At 45.5% G+C, this 20960-nt stretch overlaps 2 protein-coding genes across 5 annotated transcripts in view; one reads left to right on the plus strand and one right to left on the minus strand.

The window, feature by feature from the left end:
- The window catches only part of LRBA (LPS responsive beige-like anchor protein), a 363630-nt gene that overhangs the window by 141430 nt on the left and 201240 nt on the right, over nucleotides 1-20960 (minus strand). The window lies entirely within an intron of this gene.
- On the plus strand, nucleotides 17233-18769 carry MAB21L2 (mab-21 like 2). The gene has a single exon (XM_065736058.1). The coding sequence runs from the start codon at nucleotides 17391-17393 to the stop codon at nucleotides 18468-18470; it is 1080 nt and encodes a 359-aa protein (XP_065592130.1). The 5' UTR covers nucleotides 17233-17390; the 3' UTR covers nucleotides 18471-18769.

The following is a 20960-nucleotide window of genomic DNA, read 5'->3' on the forward strand; positions in this document are numbered from 1 at the left end:
ATAATAAATCTGTGAACAAGGGTACTAGGGCACATCACTGCATGCCTCAGTTCCCCTCCATGTTCTCCAGAGTATCCAAAGGGTGACAGAACGTGCGTCCAAAAAGCGGCAGGGGTTGAAAGCTTGTGTCAAAGGGGTTAGAAGAAGAGGAATCTTTTAATAACCACAGATACTAAGAAGGGCTAACAGGCATCTAACAAAACAGTGGAGAGTATAGGCAAACATAAGAAGTCCTCACCATTACTTGTAACAAAAAAAATATAAAGAACATTTTAGATGTTCAAACCCTTTTGTATACATGCCTTGGGGGGGAAAATGGAATCCCTCGGGGTGAAAAACCTGTACTTCTCCTTACAACACAGAGTATGCAAAAGATTACCCCTTGTGAAAGCAGACAGCAACATTTTGACCGTTACTTATGCCAACATAAATCCACTCTGCTGCAGTACCACAATCCCCAGCCAAACATACATTATACCAAAACCACCTTGCACTAGCACAAACTCCAGGTAACCATATACAGAAAACCACTTTCAGGGAGCTAAGCCAGATTTAAAAAATAAAAAATAGTTGGGGGTGGGAGATTCATTTTTGAGTGAATCAGATCAGGTACTGCAAGTTAGGCACGGCAGTTTGTAGATGTGAGATGAATTTTACTGTCCATTCCCTGTACAATTAGAACACAAACAAAACAGGAACTCTCACTGATCAAGACTGTGTTAAGTCTCATTTATTTCTCTCTCTCTGCTTACAGCAACATTCCTTACTGACAGGACATGGCAAAGACGTATTTTTCCTTTATGTAGTTTCTGAGGGCTTCAGGAAGATCTATTACTGAGGCTAACAGATTATCTAAGCATTCACAAGAATAATTAAAGATGGAATCACTAACACTGAATATTTAGAAACTATCTATGTAAATTGCATATCTACACTGACAAGTCCAATGAGAAGTATCTCATGATGTAAGATGTCTGTATGTGTCCTTGTTTCTATAGATGGAACTGAAAATTGCAAAATAAAGTATGTACACTTTCTTTTCAAATGGAATTAGAACTTGATGGTTAGTTATAAAAAGTATAAAAGTACAAAGAGAGTAACAATTTCTTTTAACAGATCGTAAGGCACCCAGGGTATCTGTTCTGTATTGCTGCCAAATATTTTAACCACCGCAAGGTGGAAGTGCAAGTTAAAGGGCCATGGAAGGTTATGCGTGGTACATTAACTGCATTTTCCTGTGCAATTTACAATGTTCCCATACAAATAAAAGCATTTCCTTGGTGAAATAACCACTGCCATTTCAACAGCATAAGGCAAGTAACTCCAAAGCAGGCAGTTTCACTACAGTAACTTTCTGCCATTCTCTAGGGGCCATAGAGAGAGATTTCCTAACTGCTGTAAAGAGGCAAACACAAATAATTTACCAAAAGAAGATCAAACCAGTCTTGTAAGTAGGAAGTGAGCTGTCTTGAGCTTCTGTGACTTACCCTAATTTACACTCCTGAGTTGGTGTAACAACCCATCCATTTTGCTTAAGGAATGCTGCTGGATCCAGAAGTAAAGGGATATGCACTGGAAGATGCATACGGTCAAAGACTGACAAGATGTGCCTTACTGAGAAAATTACTATTTAAACAGAAAAGTGGCCAGAAAGGTCTTTCAGGTACAACACTGAATGAAGAACGATTCACTTCAAAACAGGATTAAAAGCTCATCCCATGACACAGAAGGTGCTATATATGAACAAACATAAGGTTCTTGTACACAGACAGTGATAAAAACGTCCTTATTTTACCTGTGTATGCACAAACAAAACCTGAAAGGCTTTTATTAAAACCAAGGCTTGAATACATATCATTTACTCCCTGTAGAAATTTACAGGAAGAAATTATTTTCAAATACTTGTCAGATTTGGATAAATGTTTAAGATCCACCCTTGTATTTTTGCACCAGGCTACCTTCATTCTGTAGTGAGGCATAAATTTTCTCTAAAATATACTGCACAGTAGTAAACACTGCTCGTGAATATAAGATTTATAGCACATTAATAAAATCATATAGGCGCACTGGCTTTAAATATATGAGGCACACAATTTAAGTTTTCATGACTACCTCAAAAGAGACCGAGAGTAGCCACACGGCATTTTTTAATCTACAGAATATTTACACCTACACATCAATCATCTCTTACCTGCATCTAATTATTTATTTTCTCCAGTACAGAACAACTTCTGAAAGATTAACGTTACACAGAGGGAGTGGTATTTACTAGATTAGTTTACAGTGGCAAAAAAGGCAAACAGCACTTACCTACAAGCAACAAGAGAGCATGGGATCTTAAGGTATGTCCCACATCGAAGAGAAATAAAAACATTAAAGGTAAAATATAATACCTAAAAAAGGGGCAAGAGAGGTAAGAAGCAGAGCAATAAAAACACCTATAATCCAGCCTCTAAGAAGCAACAGCATTTTAACTGCAAATATCTTGGCAGATTCCCTTGGGGGAAAAAAAAACTATACCAAAATATACAAGTCCAGAAGTCCAGAGGTAGTCCAGATATCAAACTAAAACGAAATATTTAAACTGACTCAGTTTGATTTTAATACTATTCATTTATATACTTCGATTTTTTCTTTTTTTTTTTAAGTTTTGACTTTTTACCTTATCCCAGGGTGAGCAGAAAAACATCTCAAAAACTGACGTAGTAAGAAAATGCTCTCCTCCTGACTCTGCTGTATTTCTTCGGTTTTGAACAATTTAATACGAATCGGTGAAATGAGTTATTGGGGATTTGAATCAGGTGAGAGTAAAAACCAGAACAAGAGTACGAGAGGGAAATCTTTATCTGCACCACGAGAGCTTTGCTAATGGGACAAGTTTTCCTGAGTGGACAACTGAAAATACCTCGATACAGGAAACATCTCACACAAAGCCAATACAATCACGCTTTCACCAGCTCAAGCAGAAGGCTAATTATGGATATGTTCGAGATGGATAAATTAAGCACACGCTGCTCTGACCAACTTTGTTTTGGAATACTCATTACAAGCCAGAAAAAGCTGTGTTCCTTTGCACCAAATGCTAAGCAAGAGTGATTTCTTTGCTTCAATTTCTTTCCCCGTGGAAGACTGATTTATTCCTAAATCCATAAGCACCAATCACCTTGCATGCTCTAACATGAAAATAATGGAAAAATCAGACGAAGTTATAATTCTAGAATCCCTGGCATACAGAAATCAGTACATCACGTCTGAAATCATTAATCAAAAGGTAGCTTAGTCAAAAGTTGATATAGATTTTTTATTCACAAAGACACTGAGGCAGAGAATATGCCCAGCCGATTAAAGAGAAATCACATTTCAATATGGGACAAAAGAAACCAATCCTACCATAGCAGGAGGAAGCTGAAGGTTTCCATCCTGCTAGGTATGAAACAGCTGTGAGGAAGGGGGCCACTAGGTAAGCCATTAATTGTTTACCTTGATTTAATTGAAATGAGAAAAAGAAATGGCAGGCAGACTGTCCTGAGGAATAGGAGGAAGCGATACTCCAGTCAGTGAAAAAATTCTTATGCTAATGGCAAACAGAAATTGCTTAGGAAAAGGATCTTCCCAAGTAGCTTCCATGAAAACCCCATTTTCTCAGAGCGCAATGAATTGATCAGCAGAAGATAAGTAAGCATCAGAAAACGTATTTCACTGGGCAACTGAGGAGTAGGAAACGTGTAAAATCCATTCAGCCCAATACAGAAATAAAGTTTATAACGAATCCTAAAATTCTAGCGCACAGTGTCAGTGTAATTTGTGGTGGGCAGGAAAACACTGTCGCTAGACAGGAAGTTTCAAGATGCAAGCAATCTAATGGATTCTCAATTTATGTAAGAGAATCAATCCTCAATAAAACAACCTTTGAACGCTGCTGTCCTGTGCTGCACACGATGTACAATGCAACAGCAGTTCCACAGTATCACATTATTAAAGACAATACACTCTCCCTTTCAAAGTGCTATCATTCCAAAGACTTGGAAAGTTGCTCACAGGAACAAAAGCAGAATAAGCCATTCTTGAATAAAAAGAAAGTCACCAAATACAACTAAGAATGCACAAGGTATCTTAATGCACACTTCAACACGAAGACAAAATTAAATCCTTGAGATCCAACACTGCTCAGTTTTAAATTATACAACATATATACATTCTTAGTGCCTAAAACCCGACATGATACTTTAGTAACAAGTACAAGTTGCTGAAAAACAATGATGTTCTCATATTTGTAGAGAGTAAGAAAGTGAAAACAATGGATTGTCTCAAAAAAGCAAAAAGGTGTTCAGTGTTGGCATGAATCTGTACAACTTCAAATGATGCTCTGTATTCTGAGGCCTCTTAAGAAACACAACCTAAAAGTTAATTCTTGATCTTAATACAGACAAATACTTCTTTCCAAAGTTCTTATGTAGATCGCATACGGTATTCATTTATCCATTACTTTAAAATAATAACTCTTTTGAAGAAAGAAAATAAGTTTTATATAATTGTATGGCATCTAGAAAATTAATTCCCGATTAGCTGGCACAATCCTGATAGAATTGTTAAATAAAAGTGACAGTAATGATACCTTCCCTGCAGTAAAGTTAGATACTGTTTGTAACACATTGCATTTCTGTTGATTCTGTTATGAATTCGTGGAAGAGACTCCTACTTAACAGTGCCACAGTCTCCAAAAGATCTTACCCTTAATTATTTAACTTAGCCAAAATGTGGTAACTTTTCAGAGGGATTTACTCACTGACAATCTTTATCCTAGCACTACATTCTGAGCTGTATACGATATCTTACCATCTGCCATATTTAATGCAATATGCTTTATTGCAAGAGAGAACGGAAAAGGATCCTGATTCTTATGACACCCCTTGCAGTATCTAGCTGTGTAGGCTAATACATATTTCTATTCGCTTCTTTTTCTCAAATACACTTGTTAACCAATTTAATCAAATGACTAAAGGCTCTGGATTAACAGAACTTCTTTTGTTAAAATCTACTGGAATTCACACGTAAGTGCACTGTGCAGTCTGTTCAGGATGCAAGATGACAAACGCTAGAAATAATACGCTTGTGATATTCTTCATTCCAAGAAAAGAAAAACTTAAACACAACGAATAAAATGTCAGCTTTTGAGTTTCAATGCAGTAGAGTCAGAGGCATGTCAAATCACTACTCACCTTTCTTTGGAGGAATACAGAGGACCAATAACAACCTCAGATTTCAGGCAGGCCAGGCTTTAATTGCCAGGTTCTTTGATAGCCAGGGAACTCATTTCATTTGGGCTTTCAAGAATTAACCCAACTCGATTCCTAACATACATACACACTCTTTTTAAACAGTACATCGGTTTAACGTGGTTTTTGTCACATGACACTTCAACTTTGTTCTAAAAAATGTTTTAAGGTGTGGTGTTTGTTTTTTTCCTGCTTTCCTTGCAGTTTGTTTGCAGATAAACACCTCTTGTTGATTTTTAAATAATTTCTGTCAACTTCTTGAGGGGCTCAAGCAAAAGCTTAACTGATCATAACGTATTGCTAATGCCTGTAATGAGTTAATCGTCTTAATGCTAAATCTTTCTAACAGTTGCACATAAGTAAACAAGCTGACAGACAACTGCTTCCAGACCAACTCTTAACAACTTATTGCCAATTTATATATACAAAAGTATTTCTGCGCCGTCTTGCTATGTTGCAATCAACTTCAGAACTTCCACTTTAAACAACATTTAACTTCCAGACTTGTGGGTTTTTATTATTTTTTTCTTTTTTGCAACTACACAACACACTGCCTTTTAAAAAAGAAGCTGATCTAAAATGACTATCCTCCTATTGGCCTATAAATTGTCAATACGTACTGGACCTTCATTTTGTATTGGCTGTGTGCATTAACTTCCTCACCAAAAGGAACTGTATTTCAGATACTAACACTGTGAAGCATCTGTTTCTTTTGCTTATTAATTACACACAGTTTCAAAGTACAGAGAGGTTCAAAAGGAAAATAATCTAGTGGTTGTATCATGTCTCAAACACATTTCTTAAAAAAGAAATTACTCCAGTACGCCTAAACAGATTCACGAGTTTGTGAATCTTCTGCTTTCACTCCATTCAGCATAGTAAAAATAGCATCTTTTTGAAGACAAGCAGGAAGATCGGGCCAACTTGAAAGTACTCTGCATCAGGAATGAGCCACTGATGTATTCTGTTGTTTTTCGTTGTAGTTGTTTAATTCCAGTATATTTGATCATGGAAAACTGCAGTTCTGTATGCCTATTTAAAACCTTGACAAACTCTAATTCTTGAGATTTTATTTACTAATACTGTTTACGCCTAAATTGCCTGAAAATAACTTGACAAATCCGACACTGCAAACAAAGAGCACACTTCCTGTTACAATATTGAATCTGGAACAGCATCAATGTTTTGTTCAGCTTGCATAAGTCACAACTGATTGGACACAGTCCCTGTGGGCATGCCATTTCATCCAGACTGGACGGTTCATTAGTCATAATTACTATAACTGTACAGCAGAGACTGCAGTTTTATCTCATCATACATCTTTGATAAAGCTGCTTCCATTTCTGCTTCATCAGCATGTGAAGTTACATTATTGGAGCTTTTATTTTCTAATCTGTGATTAACATTGGCTGTACTGCTTACGAATCACGTACCAAAATTCAAACTAATGTACGAAGTCGGGCCACGACTGACCACCACTTGAACTTGGTGTTAAAATCATGATGCTGTTACTGCTGTGCAGGAAGAATAGATTCTGTGAGGACGGCTGTAAAGAAAATTTAACAAAGAAGACACCAGCACCACAGTTTATAAGAGAAAACTGTTGTTTTTTGCTGTGAACCGTGATCTAAATAAGAAAAAGATACGATCTAATAACAACTCGAAGCGCAGCTCTTAACAAAGTGAATTTTAAACATATAAAAGCAGCACGTGACAGCATTTCCTTGCTGTGGTGCTCCTTGGTGATTTTTATATCTTATTGTGCGATAACAGGGAACACAAAGCCTGGTGGCACTATCTGAGTGTGCAGCGTGTACCCATGATAGGCCACATAAACAGTCATAATCGACAGTTACATGTAGGCACTGAGGCTGCAAAAATCCCAGAGTAATTAGTGTTGTCTGAATGCAATGACATCTGTTTTCTCATGGTCCTCTAGACTTGTCAGGCCAATAAGATGTATATGAAAAAATATGACAAGCATTGCAAATGCCCTTCTGAAAGGTCTCACTTTGGGAAAAGCTGAAGAAATGACACATGCCACCTCTTTTTTGCCAATATACCTAACAGCCAAAGCTTCAAGATCTGAAAAGGTCTTTTGAGTCATTCTGCATTTGGCTATGAAAGGTTTATTCAGAGCGCAGCACTGTGCTTAAGAAAAAATAAAAATTAACAAAAAAAATACTGCAGCGGGTTTTGTTCTTAAATGAAAGCAAGCTTCGTTAGCAGAAGAGAAATAAAACGTGACTCCTGAGCAGAGTGCTTACATGCTGGAGTTAGCTATGCTTTTTTTTTTTTTTCCAAATTAAAGCAGCATTAGGTAGCACATAACAGATGTGTGTATATACATATAGATATGTCATACACATGTGATAAATATATACAGATAACTTTCGCTTAAAGAGTGGAATAAGAACAGCTTTACAGCCACGCTTTCTGGCACTGCAGAAACACTGCAGCCTTTTGAGCTGAAGCTTTTGTTTTAGGATTCACAACCTTTCGCCTTAATAGTGCCTATCTCTCTGCTCTTTCTCTGGACTGTAGCAGTATGTTTGAGCATGCGTTTTCTCCAAGAAATACATTAGTCATCATTAACAGAAGCACTGACACCAAGCCTAAGTGCCTCTCCACAATGACCAAGTGGCAATCATCTTTCTCTTACACTGTCATTGCTGATTAGGGTTTTCCTTCATGAAAATTTAATTTGTCGGCTTTCTGCAGCTCCTTTTTACATTTCTGCAGTAACGCAACATGCCAGCAACACTGAAAATGCAGTCAAAGATGTAGTAACTGCTTATAAGGGAAGATAAGATTCCAACCGCTCAGCCGTACTCTTACCTAGTTCAACATAAAGAACGGCCCTGCGAGACACTGTGGCTGCTGACAGAGGAAAAACTCCCATCAAATACCTAAGGCCTCAAATCTCTTGGAACACTTTCTATCCAAATAATTGAAAAATTTTTCATCTGGAAGACAGCGAGCCAGCTCATCTTATGAAGCTCTGTTCAATAGGCAACGTAACAAGATCTGAACAGATTTTTATAACTAATTACTTTTGTAACTGCTTCAAATATACAGGTACTCAGGTTTTTAGCCTACAGAAATATTTATTAAAGGATTTCATAATCCTCTGATAAATTTCAGCCTCACTTCTTGGGTCTGTGTCAACACTGCTCTCTCAGTTAAGAGGCAGCCACAAAGAAAATGGCTTTAGCTGCTGCAGGCGGCTCAAAAGTTTCAGGCATGTATGATGCTTTGCAGCCATTCAATATACACAGTCTCAGATTCCTGCTCTGTGTAACATTACTAACATTGTTAAACAAGATACCATAGCAATGAGTTATTTTAAGGAAGTTTTTCAAAACATTTACTCTTCTGCTTTATTTCAATTTGTTTAAAGATTTTTTTTTTAATTATAAGCACATGCTATTTTGTTAACATCTGTGCGCAGCATAAAACCTGACTGGATTCCAACTTCTGAAAAAATGCAGATAACTTACATCCCTCAAGTGAAGTAACACGACAAAACTTCAGGAGATATGAGAATTCATTTAACTGGTATTCTACACAGGTATATTTAGAAACAGAACAAAGCAAACAAACAAACAAACAAACTTATCATCATTTCTCAGCCTTCTCGGCATCTTTCAGAATTTGATGAAGTGTAAACCTAAAATTCGGGTCTAGCTCTATTAAATTCAGAAACCACTACTATTAAGGTCCAAGTCATAAAAACTTTTTTTCAGCTTCCTAAGGTATTAATACACCACTACTGACTGAAAACAGCGTTGGTAGTCAGAACATAAAACGGTACTGACAGCACCTTGGATTTATAAGAAAGCTTCGGTATCTTTAAATAGCCTCCACATATGAAATTTAAGAAGAGGAAACTAGGAATTAAAAGCGGATTTGGAATGGCAGACTGTGATTGTTGCACTGCCGCGGCACTATAACCTTGATTAAATGCAGAGCGACGCTGAAGTAAAAACAAAGCCCTGCCATGGAAACCTAAATTAACTACTGGAGCAGACCCCTGCTGCAGAAAGCTGGCGTTCTGAGCTATTCCACTTGATCTCGAGAAAAACTTTCACTCTCTGGAAAGCGCGGAGGCAAGGCGGCTGCTGGCCAGGCCTCTGCTGGGGCCTTGCTCCCTCGCCCTCCTGGTCCCTCGCACAGATGCGGGCGGCGGGCTCCTCCCTCCGCGCCCCCGTCAAGTTCAAGTACAGAAGTTTAGCTCTTTGACTCCCCCCTCCACCTCCAAGTCACTTGTCAGGAAAAGGTTGGGCGATTTATCGACCACCGCTGGATGCATACTGTCAGTGCTGAAGGAAATATGAGCGGGGGCTGTCGCTACTGTTCTGGAGCTCATTGATAATGACATACCTGCCTCTGTCACCCATTACCCATACTACAAACTACTTAGACCTAACTGAAAAATCAATAGCCTACTTGCACTGGTTCCTGTGGCTGCCTCCTTTGATTGTCAGCTCCTGTCTAGGGTCAGCACTTACATGAAAGGGGCTGTGACTGCCTGATGCTTTCAGGACAACCTAACGATATGAAACTAGCCAACAGAACAGTAAATTCTGTCCCCTGCCCTCCTCATCAATTAGGCTTTGACTAGGCTTGCCTGTAGAAACCTGACCTTTTAAGTTTAGGTGAATATGGAACTAGCTGAACACACCATTGCCCTCAGCACTGAGCCAGGAAATCCACTGACAGGTTAAACGAAACAGAAGGTTGTAACTGTCATAATTTGCATTGCACTTTCACGCCAACAAGGGTGTTATCAGTGGGGGCAAGCCCTGGAACACACAGCACCAGCACCCGAAGTCACTCTCCTCATAAATTTTCAAGCAGAGGGAGATAAAACATAAATTTGCAAATGACCCTGCATTTCAGTCCCACTTTCTTTCAAGTTCGCACTCTGGCAACCCGTACCGGACACGTACACAGTTGCCCTCTGTAGATGTGCTGGGACTCAAGTGCCACTTAAAATGGGCTCCTGAGACAGACAGTGGGCGAGGGAAAGTTACCCGCCCATGCCTTGTAAGGACTCACGTCCTTCTCACTCTGACGTGCGTTCACATGAACGAATACCAACCACAAACGCAGGATACACACGCACACACATGCACACCTGTCTTTCAGAGCAGCAGGTAAGTAGAGTTAACTCTGAAAATCCCCTGAGAGCCCTAACTGGCGCTTCTGAGTAGCATTCACTCACACATCCTGGATCTTGGAAGGCCGTTAGCAATGTCAGAATATCACTGTGACCACAGACAAATGATAAATGTTACATTTTAATGTACCCTCCCTCCTTAAAGAATGCTGACAACCATGAAGCAAAGAACTAAAGCATGAAATCTCAGATTTAAAATGAAGGCTGAACTATTTCCCGAAGTGGAATACAATAGTTTTAGTAACTATAAACATACTAGAATGCCTTGCTCCTCCTTTCCCCCACAACAAATGAAAAACTTCATAAAAAAACAAATGAAAATACTTTAAAATACTCCCATCAGTGTTCCTTTCTTTTAGAAGCAACTTTAATTTTCAAGCAGCGATGGCTTCACGCCATTCTGAGCCCTCCTCCTGTTGGCCTACCATCCTCAATACAAGCATTTCATGGAAATACAAACTGCAAGTGTGATCAAAACCGTTCATACCATTTGCATACCAGAGCCTCTTCGTACTGTTAAAGTGCAAGCTAACTCAACTACATTTTCCTTGAAACTCTGTGAATTCTAGGAATTTTAAATGCTCTCTGTTCGGCACACGCAGTTAGTACCTTTTAATGTAAGTATACAAGTAAGATTCGGAGCAATAATTTACTGTGCAGCTGAACCTTCCTAACTTCCACATCCTTCATGTCCTTCCCACAGAAAAGCATGCAGAGCCAGATATAGGAAGGAGCTCTTGCGTAAATAAATGATAGGAGAACTGCTTCTGTGCGGGTTTCAGATTTTAACATTCAGTTGCAAATCTTGAAATGCTCTTGGAAACTACTTTTCTAAACACGTTTTCAATACACAGTCGCTGTACTTATTTCAACTGCACATTTAGAAGTCAGTAGTGAGAAAGGAAAACAGCTGAGTTACAGTTTCTTTTTTCATGAAAGCTTCAGGTAATATATTTTACTGCAGAAATATTTGTTGTATCTGAACACTCAGCTGTTCAAAATAAATGCAAAGCAAAAGAAGTGCAGCAAAAACCTCCCAGAAAGTGTACACGTCTGTGAAAACGCTGTTAAGTAAACAGAACAGCAGTTACAATTAATACTGCATTCCAAACAAACTACAGAGCAAACTCTAGTTAAAAATGCTAGACCTAATTGAGTCTGGATGGACCCCTTTACAGACCTAATGCAATGATTAACTATGCATCTGGTAGCATGTCAAGTCCTTTTTGTGTGCCTATCTGATAGTGAAGTGAAAGGGCATGGACAGTGTCCAGTCCCAGCAAGCAAATCATTTGGAAGCAGTCATAGACATAGATCAAAGATTTTTCACTCTATCCAAAGTCTATTTAAACCCAGCAACCCAGCCCCTTGTTGCAGACAAAACCAGTTAGAAACTAAGAAAGACTCCTTGGGATCCAAAGATAATAAAGGAAGATAGAAGGAGAAAATGAAGAAAAGAAACAGACTGGCAGAACCTTGATTTCCATAGGCCAAGACAGCTGTTTTACATCCTAGTTTTATTTCAGACGGTTAAAGAAAAGGAACGATTTCCATCCCTTAGATCACCAAATATTATTTCAATTAAACTATGCAGACGGCTTTTATACGTTACTTGAACCGACAGAGTTTCCCCTTCCCAGCTACAGGAGGCAGTACATAGGACTAATCTGCACTCAGACCTTTCTCTAATTCGCAAGAAAACTTTTAAAAAGAAAGCAGCACACTTTCATGGAGAAGTCATTTTGAAATAAAATATGCACAGCGAGACATATTATAGAACAGCTAAGATTTGATTCTCTCATTAGAAGTAGCAACAAACCCCTGCGATGATTTTATAACTAGTAATAGGCTACTTTTATGCCAGCATAGTACTTTGAAAGGGTAAAAGTTTAATGTCACGAAGTACGACAAGCAGAAATGTAGACACCTCTAACTCTGCGTTGAAATTGCAAAATGTTTGAATAAGGCAACAATTCTAAGACTGTTCAAACAGGAAATATTACAAAAAAAAGAATAAATAAACTTGCATGCCTTTTCTACCTCATCCATATTCTACTAAAAATCATCTTTACATACTGGGAGAGGGGGGAAGTGGGGTGAGAAGCAGAAACAAAAAGGAGTGACTCGATACACTGCATGCTGGTCAGCAGTGCAACTGAGAAGATTGAGCCCCTTCTGACCCTCCTCCCACAGCCCCCCTTCCCTTTATAAACTGCACTCACGGAAGCTCACGGAAGAGCTGTTACCTGTAGCACAGCCGGTGAGGAGCATTTTCCATTGCTACTTGGGGAAGCACTTTTAAAAGTGTAAGTGTATAAATTAGAAGCTTCCACTTCTGGAGCCAGAAACTGAAATTTTTGAAGTTCGATGTCAAAACTGTATTAGAGAACCCTAGATTAACTCATAAATACCCTTCTTAAGCAAACAAGTGCTACTGCATCCAGCTGAGGACCACGATGGCAAAATCCCAGGATGTTACACGCTCTCATACTTGTTAAAATGGACATCATTAACACAACTAATCAATTACTGTAAATAAAGACCAGTCAACGCACCAAATTAGGCTAATTCTGCTGGATAAAAAAGCATGTACCAATAGCATGCAACAACACCCAAACAAAATGAACAAAACAGAAGGGCCCCAAGAAGTTTTTAAAGGAGAAAATGCTACAAAAGCATTAGAAACGTCCTCCTCTAGTGCACACGCCTGACTTTCTCTGACTGTCAACTTACTGAGGGCAAGCTTATAAAACTGTGTTTAGTAGCCAAAACTATCTTGCAGCTAACAGTTGCAGCTGTTATTTCAAGAGAAATGAGAAACGACCCGTAATTCAAGATTCAAAGCAACAGAGAAAGCCTTCGAGTGGAAAGTGGTTAAACACCAGAATATCAACACATCCACATTTTAAGAAGGAAAAGGAAAGGAAAATTCAGCTTCATAGAGTAGTTGGAGCCTTCCCCTTTTCCACATCAGAAAGAAAGCAAAGGGAGACGTAGAAACACATATAAATGATTTAATTATCACACTATTTAATCTTCACAGAGAAAAAAAAAAGTACAAGATTTGTGTAATACTCTTTGCTGATGAAACACATTAATGATATCTGCTGAATGGAAAATACCTTCTCTCCCCCAGTGCGTGCTATCAGCTAACTTCATAAACACAGTTCTTCGGAGAGATCAGCAGACAGCAAAGCCAAGCCTTGCCTTTAAGAAAAAAGGTACATACTGCACACCACTGAACGTAAACAGAATTTTAACCGTCAAACCCACGGCAGCCTTCACTGTAACCATTAACCTGGCCCCGCTGCACAGAAACACAACACGCATTTCTGAATCATTTCTTCTCAAATCCATACATTCCCTGCAGCAGTTCAAGCTCCATCAGCAGTGCAGGAATGTATGAAAATGACAGGCAAAGGGCACTAGCTCTTTTCCCATACTGTTCTTCTATAAATGGAAGCAGAGTTCTACAAAGTGCTTAAAGCTGAGAATGTTTGAAGACCGATCCCCAGGAAAAAAAAATACCACGATGTTAGGTTCCACGAGCAGATTAATTATCGTGTTTTCCACAAACCTGCTTCCCGTAGCTGAAAGGACAGAAAGGAAAGCAGCTACTGGGAAACCAGGGAGCGCTAGCTGGGTCTTGTCTACAAAGCTGACACGAACAAAACGGATGTGTACACATCCATATTTCATGTGCTATTCATAAAAACAATTATCCCTTTTGGGAGCACCTGTTCCTGCATTTGCTTTTCCTTCTCCACTCAGGAGACAGAAAAAGGGTAAGTCGGGCACAAACCCTTTAACAGCCTTGCGATTTCGATCAAACTTCGAACTGACTTTAAAATTAAACGCTGTATCAGCACCACGTGATAGAAACTTTAAATTACACCTTTTAGAACAAGAACACGTAAAGCATGCTGCCGGTAAGCCGGCCAGCCAAGCAAAAGCAGGCGTGCCACAACGTAAGGCAATAAAAAGCCACGCGTGCCTCCTGCTGAAACTCCGATTCGTTTTCCAGTTTTCTTCTGGTTTTGATGGTTTGCCTTCGTTACTTTTCAAGGATTAACAAAATGCACGGCATTCTCGCTCTCTCGAAGGAAAATGAAATAAAACAAAAGAGGTGCTCGCACGCTTCCTAGCCGCCGTTGGCCGCCACAATGCCACCCCGTTTGCGCGCAGAAGCGGTGCCACGTGTGGGCCCGCAGCGGAGGAGGTGCCGAGGGGCCGCGCGCTCCCCCCGCACGAGTCCCTCGCAGCTCCGTTTCCAGCAGCCCTCGCTAACAAAACACTATTGCTGCAGGCAGCGGCGTGCCGATGTCGGCGCTGCCTAAACCAAACAAACACGATGTTTAACAGTCAAATAAAACGTCCCGCAGCCTCCCTAATGAATTTGTCAAGGACCATCAGATCACCTCCGCCCCCGCCTCATTAACTCAAGTATGATGAGACGGATTATAACGGGAGAATGCAGATCAATCGCCCCGAAGGCGTCAAGTGCCTTTTAGACCCGAGAGTCCCTCTCCGCGCTCCTTCATCCCAACGCAGCGCAGTGTCCCCCGCTGCCGGAGGAGCGGCCGCTCCGCACGCCGCATCACCGAGGAGCGCTGACGGACTTCCGCACCGCCGTCCGTAAAGGCACCGAGGAGAAGAGCTCCTCGACTGCAGCTCCTCCGATACCGCTCCTTTCAATTATTCATCCCGGCGAGAGCAAATTCCGCCACAGCCGAAGCCGCTCTTAATGCGGCGCGGCCACAATCGCCAGGAGAAGAGCTTCACGCGCATTATTTGCTGGAAGTGTTTAAGTTTATTGCTCAAATGATGTTTCTAATTAGCGCCGGGGCAATAAATTAAAGTCGGCTTTTGTTTAGCTGATTTATTATTTACTAGCGCTTCAACCTCAGACAGGAAAATTGGTAAAGAATTGTTTTAAATCTGAGCGCTGGTAACGCTTTACCATCAGTCACCTTAGCGGGGGGCGGGAGGGCGACCGCCTCCGCTCTGTTTTTTGCCCTGAAAACAGGCACTCGCGTTCCCCCCCACGGCCCTTCTCCCCGGTCCCTGAGGCTGCTCTGCCCGGAGCCGCCTTCGGCCCGTCTCTCTGCCGCCGGGCACCTGCCGGCCCCGCCGAGCCGCGGTGCCTCGACTGCAGCGACGTGAGGCAAAGCCCGAAGAGGGCGGCTCGTCGGGGGACGGCGTCCCGAGCAGCCCCGGCGCCGGGCACGTCCGTACTTACTTCCCCCAGCTCACGGTTGCACGGTCGGCATAAGGCATGTTTCTAATTTAAACGCGCGCGGTAAACAGACGACGATATTTTATTTAGTAAATTCAGCCAGCTGCAACGAATGGAAAAAAATAATAATAATAATAATAGCAAAAAAAAAAAAGAACCGGACGCAGAGCCCGAGCGCGGGGTGAACCCGCACGGAGTGAACGGCGTGGGAACGGCCGCGGCACCGCTGCCTGCTCTCGGCGCGCCGAGGATCAACCGGGCCTGCTGCAGGTGGGGACACCCAGCCTGGGGAGCGGGCGGACATCACCACTCCCCACACCGGGAGTCTGTGGGGAAAAGAGTTCGGTTTGCCCCGGCGTTCAACCAACACCCGCTCGCAGCGTTTCTTGCACGGACGCGACACGGACGCGGATATGCATCCAAACCACCCAGCGCTCTCATTAACACCAGATTGCATAAAATACGGTTTCCTTTCCGAACGACTCAACCCTCAGGAGGACGAGCGCAACTTTAACAGCACGGGTTTCTCTACGTTAACGCGCCCGCGGCGCGCCACCTCGCCCCAGCGACGCTCCCACTTTCCCCGCAACATCCCGACATCGCCGCCGGGAGATTTACAGCGGCGCGGTCCCCCGCCCCTCGCACACCTCCGGGGCTCCGGCAGCCGGCGCACGGCTCGCCCCCGGGCCGCGAGCAAGGCTGCGGACCGCCGGTACCCGGCCCAGGGCCGCGGCCGTGCACGTCGCCGTGCCCGCGCCCCCGTTGCCCCGCCCGCCGGTCCCGCTCCGACCGCGCCCGGTGCCGCGATTGGCCGCGCCGCTGACAGCTCGGCGGCGATTGTAGGAGGCGCGCTCCGCCCCTCCGCCGCGGCCGGGGCTCATTCATAAAGTAACCACGGCGCCAGCGCGCCCAGAGCCGCGCGGACACGCGGAGGAGGAGGAGGAGGAGGAGGAGGAGGGAGAGGCGCGGACAGCGAGAGCCGCGGCGCGCACAGCCAGGGGTGGGGAGGGGGAGGAGAAGTGCTCCCGGGCATACCGCACCGCCCTCCTCCCGACCGGGATAACACAGTGTGTGCAAAGAAAAACAAACCCCAACAATCCGTGCCGAGCCGCAGGACGGGGATGAGCGAGCGCAGAGCGGGCGCACGACTCTGCGAGTAACGATCGCGGGAGCCGCGCAGCTCCAGGGGCAGAAGGGCGCCCGGCGGAGGGGCACGCACCGAGAGCGGACCGAGGGCGGCTGCCGGACGGGGCTCGCTCACAGCTCGGGCCACCGCTCGCCTTTCTCCTCCTCCTCCTCCTCCTCCTCCTCCTCTCGCCCCGCGGGCGGTGCCAAAGTTCGCCGCCGACCGGCGCTTCTGCGGGGAACTCCTGCGCGACTTCGCTCGGGCTCTTTCGATTCCATGAACTGCTGAAGCGGCCGTGCAGCGGCGCGGGGGGGCGGGCGCCCGAGCGCAGCGGCAGCATCCACCTCCCGGCCCCCGCCGCCCCCGGGCCGGGGCAGCGCCGGGCCGCGCCGCTTCGTGCCGCCTTCTCCTCCTCCTTCTCCTCCGCCCCGCGCTGCCGCCGTCCGCCCGGCGGGGGCGGGGGTGCCCGAACCGGCCGCTGCCCTCCGCCAAGCTGCAGCCCCCGCTAAAGCATTGGATCCCTCAACGTACTGCGAGAGCCCGGTGTACAGCCCGGACCTGTGCCCCAACATGATCGCCGCCCAGGCCAAGCTGGTGTACCAGCTCAACAAGTACTACACGGAGCGCTGCCAGGCGCGCAAGGCGGCCATCGCCAAGACCATCCGCGAGGTGTGCAAGGTGGTGTCGGACGTGCTGAAAGAGGTGGAGGTGCAGGAGCCGCGCTTCATCAGCTCACTGAGCGAGATCGACGCCCGCTACGAGGGGCTGGAGGTGATCTCGCCCACCGAGTTCGAGGTGGTGCTCTACCTCAACCAGATGGGCGTCTTCAACTTCGTGGACGACGGCTCCCTGCCGGGCTGCGCCGTGCTCAAGCTGAGCGACGGCCGCAAGCGCAGCATGTCGCTCTGGGTGGAGTTCATCACGGCCTCGGGCTACCTGTCGGCGCGCAAAATCCGCTCCCGCTTCCAGACGCTGGTGGCCCAGGCCGTGGACAAGTGCAGCTACCGCGACGTGGTGAAGATGATCGCGGACACGAGCGAGGTGAAGCTGCGCATCCGTGAGCGCTACGTGGTGCAGATCACGCCCGCCTTCAAGTGCACGGGCATCTGGCCGCGCAGCGCGGCTCAGTGGCCCATGCCGCACATCCCCTGGCCCGGCCCCAACCGCGTGGCCGAGGTGAAGGCGGAAGGCTTCAACCTGCTCTCCAAGGAGTGCTACTCGCTAACGGGCAAACAGAGCTCGGCCGAGAGCGACGCCTGGGTGCTGCAGTTCGGCGAGGCCGAGAACCGCCTGCTGATGGGCGGCTGCCGCAACAAGTGCCTCTCGGTGCTCAAGACGCTGCGGGACCGGCACCTGGAGCTGCCCGGGCAGCCGCTCAACAACTACCACATGAAGACGCTGCTGCTGTACGAGTGCGAGAAGCACCCGCGGGAGACCGACTGGGACGAGGCGTGCCTGGGCGACCGCCTCAACGGCATCCTGCTACAGCTCATCTCCTGCCTGCAGTGCCGCCGCTGCCCGCACTACTTCCTGCCCAATCTCGACCTCTTTCAGGGCAAGCCCCACTCGGCCCTGGAGAGCGCCGCCAAACAGACCTGGAGGCTGGCCCGGGAGATCCTCACCAATCCCAAAAGCCTCGACAAACTATAGGGCCGGCGCCCGGGCGCACGCCGCTCGGCCCCCGGTACCGCGGCGGCCGCAGACTGCTACGGATCGGCGCCGCCCGCGGGGACGTTCCCCCCGCGCCTCTCCTCCTCCGCTCCGGCCCCTGCGCAAAGGGAAGCGCTCGGACTTTTGCCACGGCCAAACGAAAGCCCAAAGGTACATTTTTCCAATCCCTGTATAGTCCTTTTCTTACTCTCTCTCTCTCTCTTGTCTGCCTGAATGTTGTCACCAAGTGAAAAATTATTTAACTATATGTACAAATTGCCCTTAAAAAAAAAAAAAAGTTTTACCGATGTTAAATGTATTTCGGCGCCGAGGTCAGATGATGTGCCCCACCACTGACTTGTTGCAAATAGTAATAAAAATATCACTTTAACTTTACTCGGACTTTTCGTGCATGGTTCTTAAGTTCGGGCCGGTTGCAGAAGCAACGCTTAAAAACCAAAACGCGAAGCGGGACCGCAGGCTGAACGCGAGCCCTCCGCTCGGCGCCTTCCCTCCCGCTTCCCGCCGAGCTCCCTCGGTTTCCCGTTAGGACGGGGCGTGGAGGAAACCCTTTGCTCTGCGCGCGCCCAGCGCTGCACCGCGTTACATTTCGTGCGGCTTTCTCCTCTCCGCCCTGACCCGCGCGGAGCATCGCCCCGCTCCGCTGCAGGCAGACAGCCCGCGGCGTTTCGCCGCGCATCGGGCGCGCTCGGTTTCGTTTCCAGCTTCCTTATTATTTTTCCTTCTTTTTTTTTTTCTTTTTTCCCGCTTAACCTCGACCGTTTGTATTTTGCGTTACAAATTCCCCGTACGAACGCGCCGTCCACCCGCAGCTTCGCTTCCCCGCCCGGGAAACGTTCGCGGCATTTTCCAGCGTTAAGGGCGCCGTCGTTAACTGCCCTGCTCCCAACCCCCCCACCCCCGACAAGGCTTCCAAAGTCGGCTCGCAGCGTTTCGAGCAAGTTTCGGCGTCCCTCGGAAGGCAGGCGAAAAGGCAACTTCTTGCAGCCAAACGCCGCTTCCGTTTCTTTGCGGACGGATGCGGAAAGGAACAGCCGTTCCCATTGGGGTCGCGCTAGGCTTTGGGCGAAAACGAAGCGAGAGGTGCGGGCAGCGCGGCGGGGCCGGGGCCGGGGGGGATGCGGTGCGGTGCAGCCCGTCCCCGGCTCACCTGGCAGCGCGGCCGTTTCCGTGGGAAAACAGTCCCGAGCGCCAGTCCTGATCTCATCGGCACATTGTCACGCTCTTATCGCTACTTTGGAGCAACAGACAAGTAACTTCAATTTACCAAAACGAGGACGAAGCCTCGGTAATTGAGCGGGCCTCCCCAGCTACCCTGCTTCGGGGTTTGAGTTTTAGGGGCGTGCTCCAGCGCAGTTCCAGGCACTGCGGCCATCCGAGCGGAGGGTGGGGCACGGAGGTGCTTAATGCACCGGGAGCCCGTCGCTATTTCAAAGCAAAATTCACACATTTTATTCTTATCGCTCTCCTCCCAAAAAGAGATAAAAAACCGCTCATTTTTAAAGCCTTCTATGAAAGCAGCATCGCAAACAGAATGTCGGAGATGTAGCCCATACTTAATACGTAACCGATTCTTTTCCTAAGAAGCTAGTATCTCAGATGCAGAATGAAAGACAGTCACACCAAAGGAGAGTTCTGCCCGCGGGCAGGGAAACAGCCACTCCCAACTATTAGACAACAGGAGAAAAGAAAGCCAGCCGACTGCGGCAACGTCCCCACAAAGCAGGTCACAAAAATGGGGAGAGTTCTCATCTGTGCTTAAACGTCCTGCACAGAAAGCAGGAGTGTGGAGAGACGCAGACCTGTAGGGTTTTGCTCCTGCCAGTACAATGCACAGCACAACACCGAAGATGGAGGATCAACTACGGCGACTTGCCCCCACATTTTACATGCTAGACGTTTCCTACCATTCCGTACTTTAAAAAGTACTATGGAAAGAGGAAGCACGTCAAAATTTTAAGTGCACTTAAAATAATTTCCAGAAGGTTTCAGGACCAAAAAAAGAAGTTAAATTTCATTTACGGTACCACATAAAATCACTCTCTGACCTCCAGTTCTATACGAGCGGCTAGCTACAAGGGTTTGAGAGCGTTCTTGGCAAAATGAATTCTTCCCCTGATAACACTGGATGATCCCAGACCATACTGAATACAGTCAAGAGCTGCTTACTCCACAGGAACTAAGAACCAAACCGGTGCTTAACACACAGGGTGCTGCCGACAGATTGGCACAAAACCACTATGTCTTCCGGTGACTTATTTCCCTTCACCAAGAAATCAGCACTGTGTTTTCTAATAAGCAGATATTTACAAACCAGGAGACGTCCGCGTGCTTAAAGTGGCATACAAGAATATTTGCTAGTAACATGTCATGCTTTTGAAACGCTGCTGCGATGCTGTGTAGAACATGCAAGTAACCTCATTAAGCTCATCTCAGAATATACCGCCCTTGAAATTGGGATTTTACAGA

The sequence above is a fragment of the Cyrtonyx montezumae genome, unplaced genomic scaffold (assembly GCF_038088225.1).
Source record: "Cyrtonyx montezumae isolate F1298 unplaced genomic scaffold, pur_monq_1.0 scaffold_2, whole genome shotgun sequence".
In the NCBI taxonomy this organism is placed as follows: domain Eukaryota; kingdom Metazoa; phylum Chordata; class Aves; order Galliformes; family Odontophoridae; genus Cyrtonyx; species Cyrtonyx montezumae.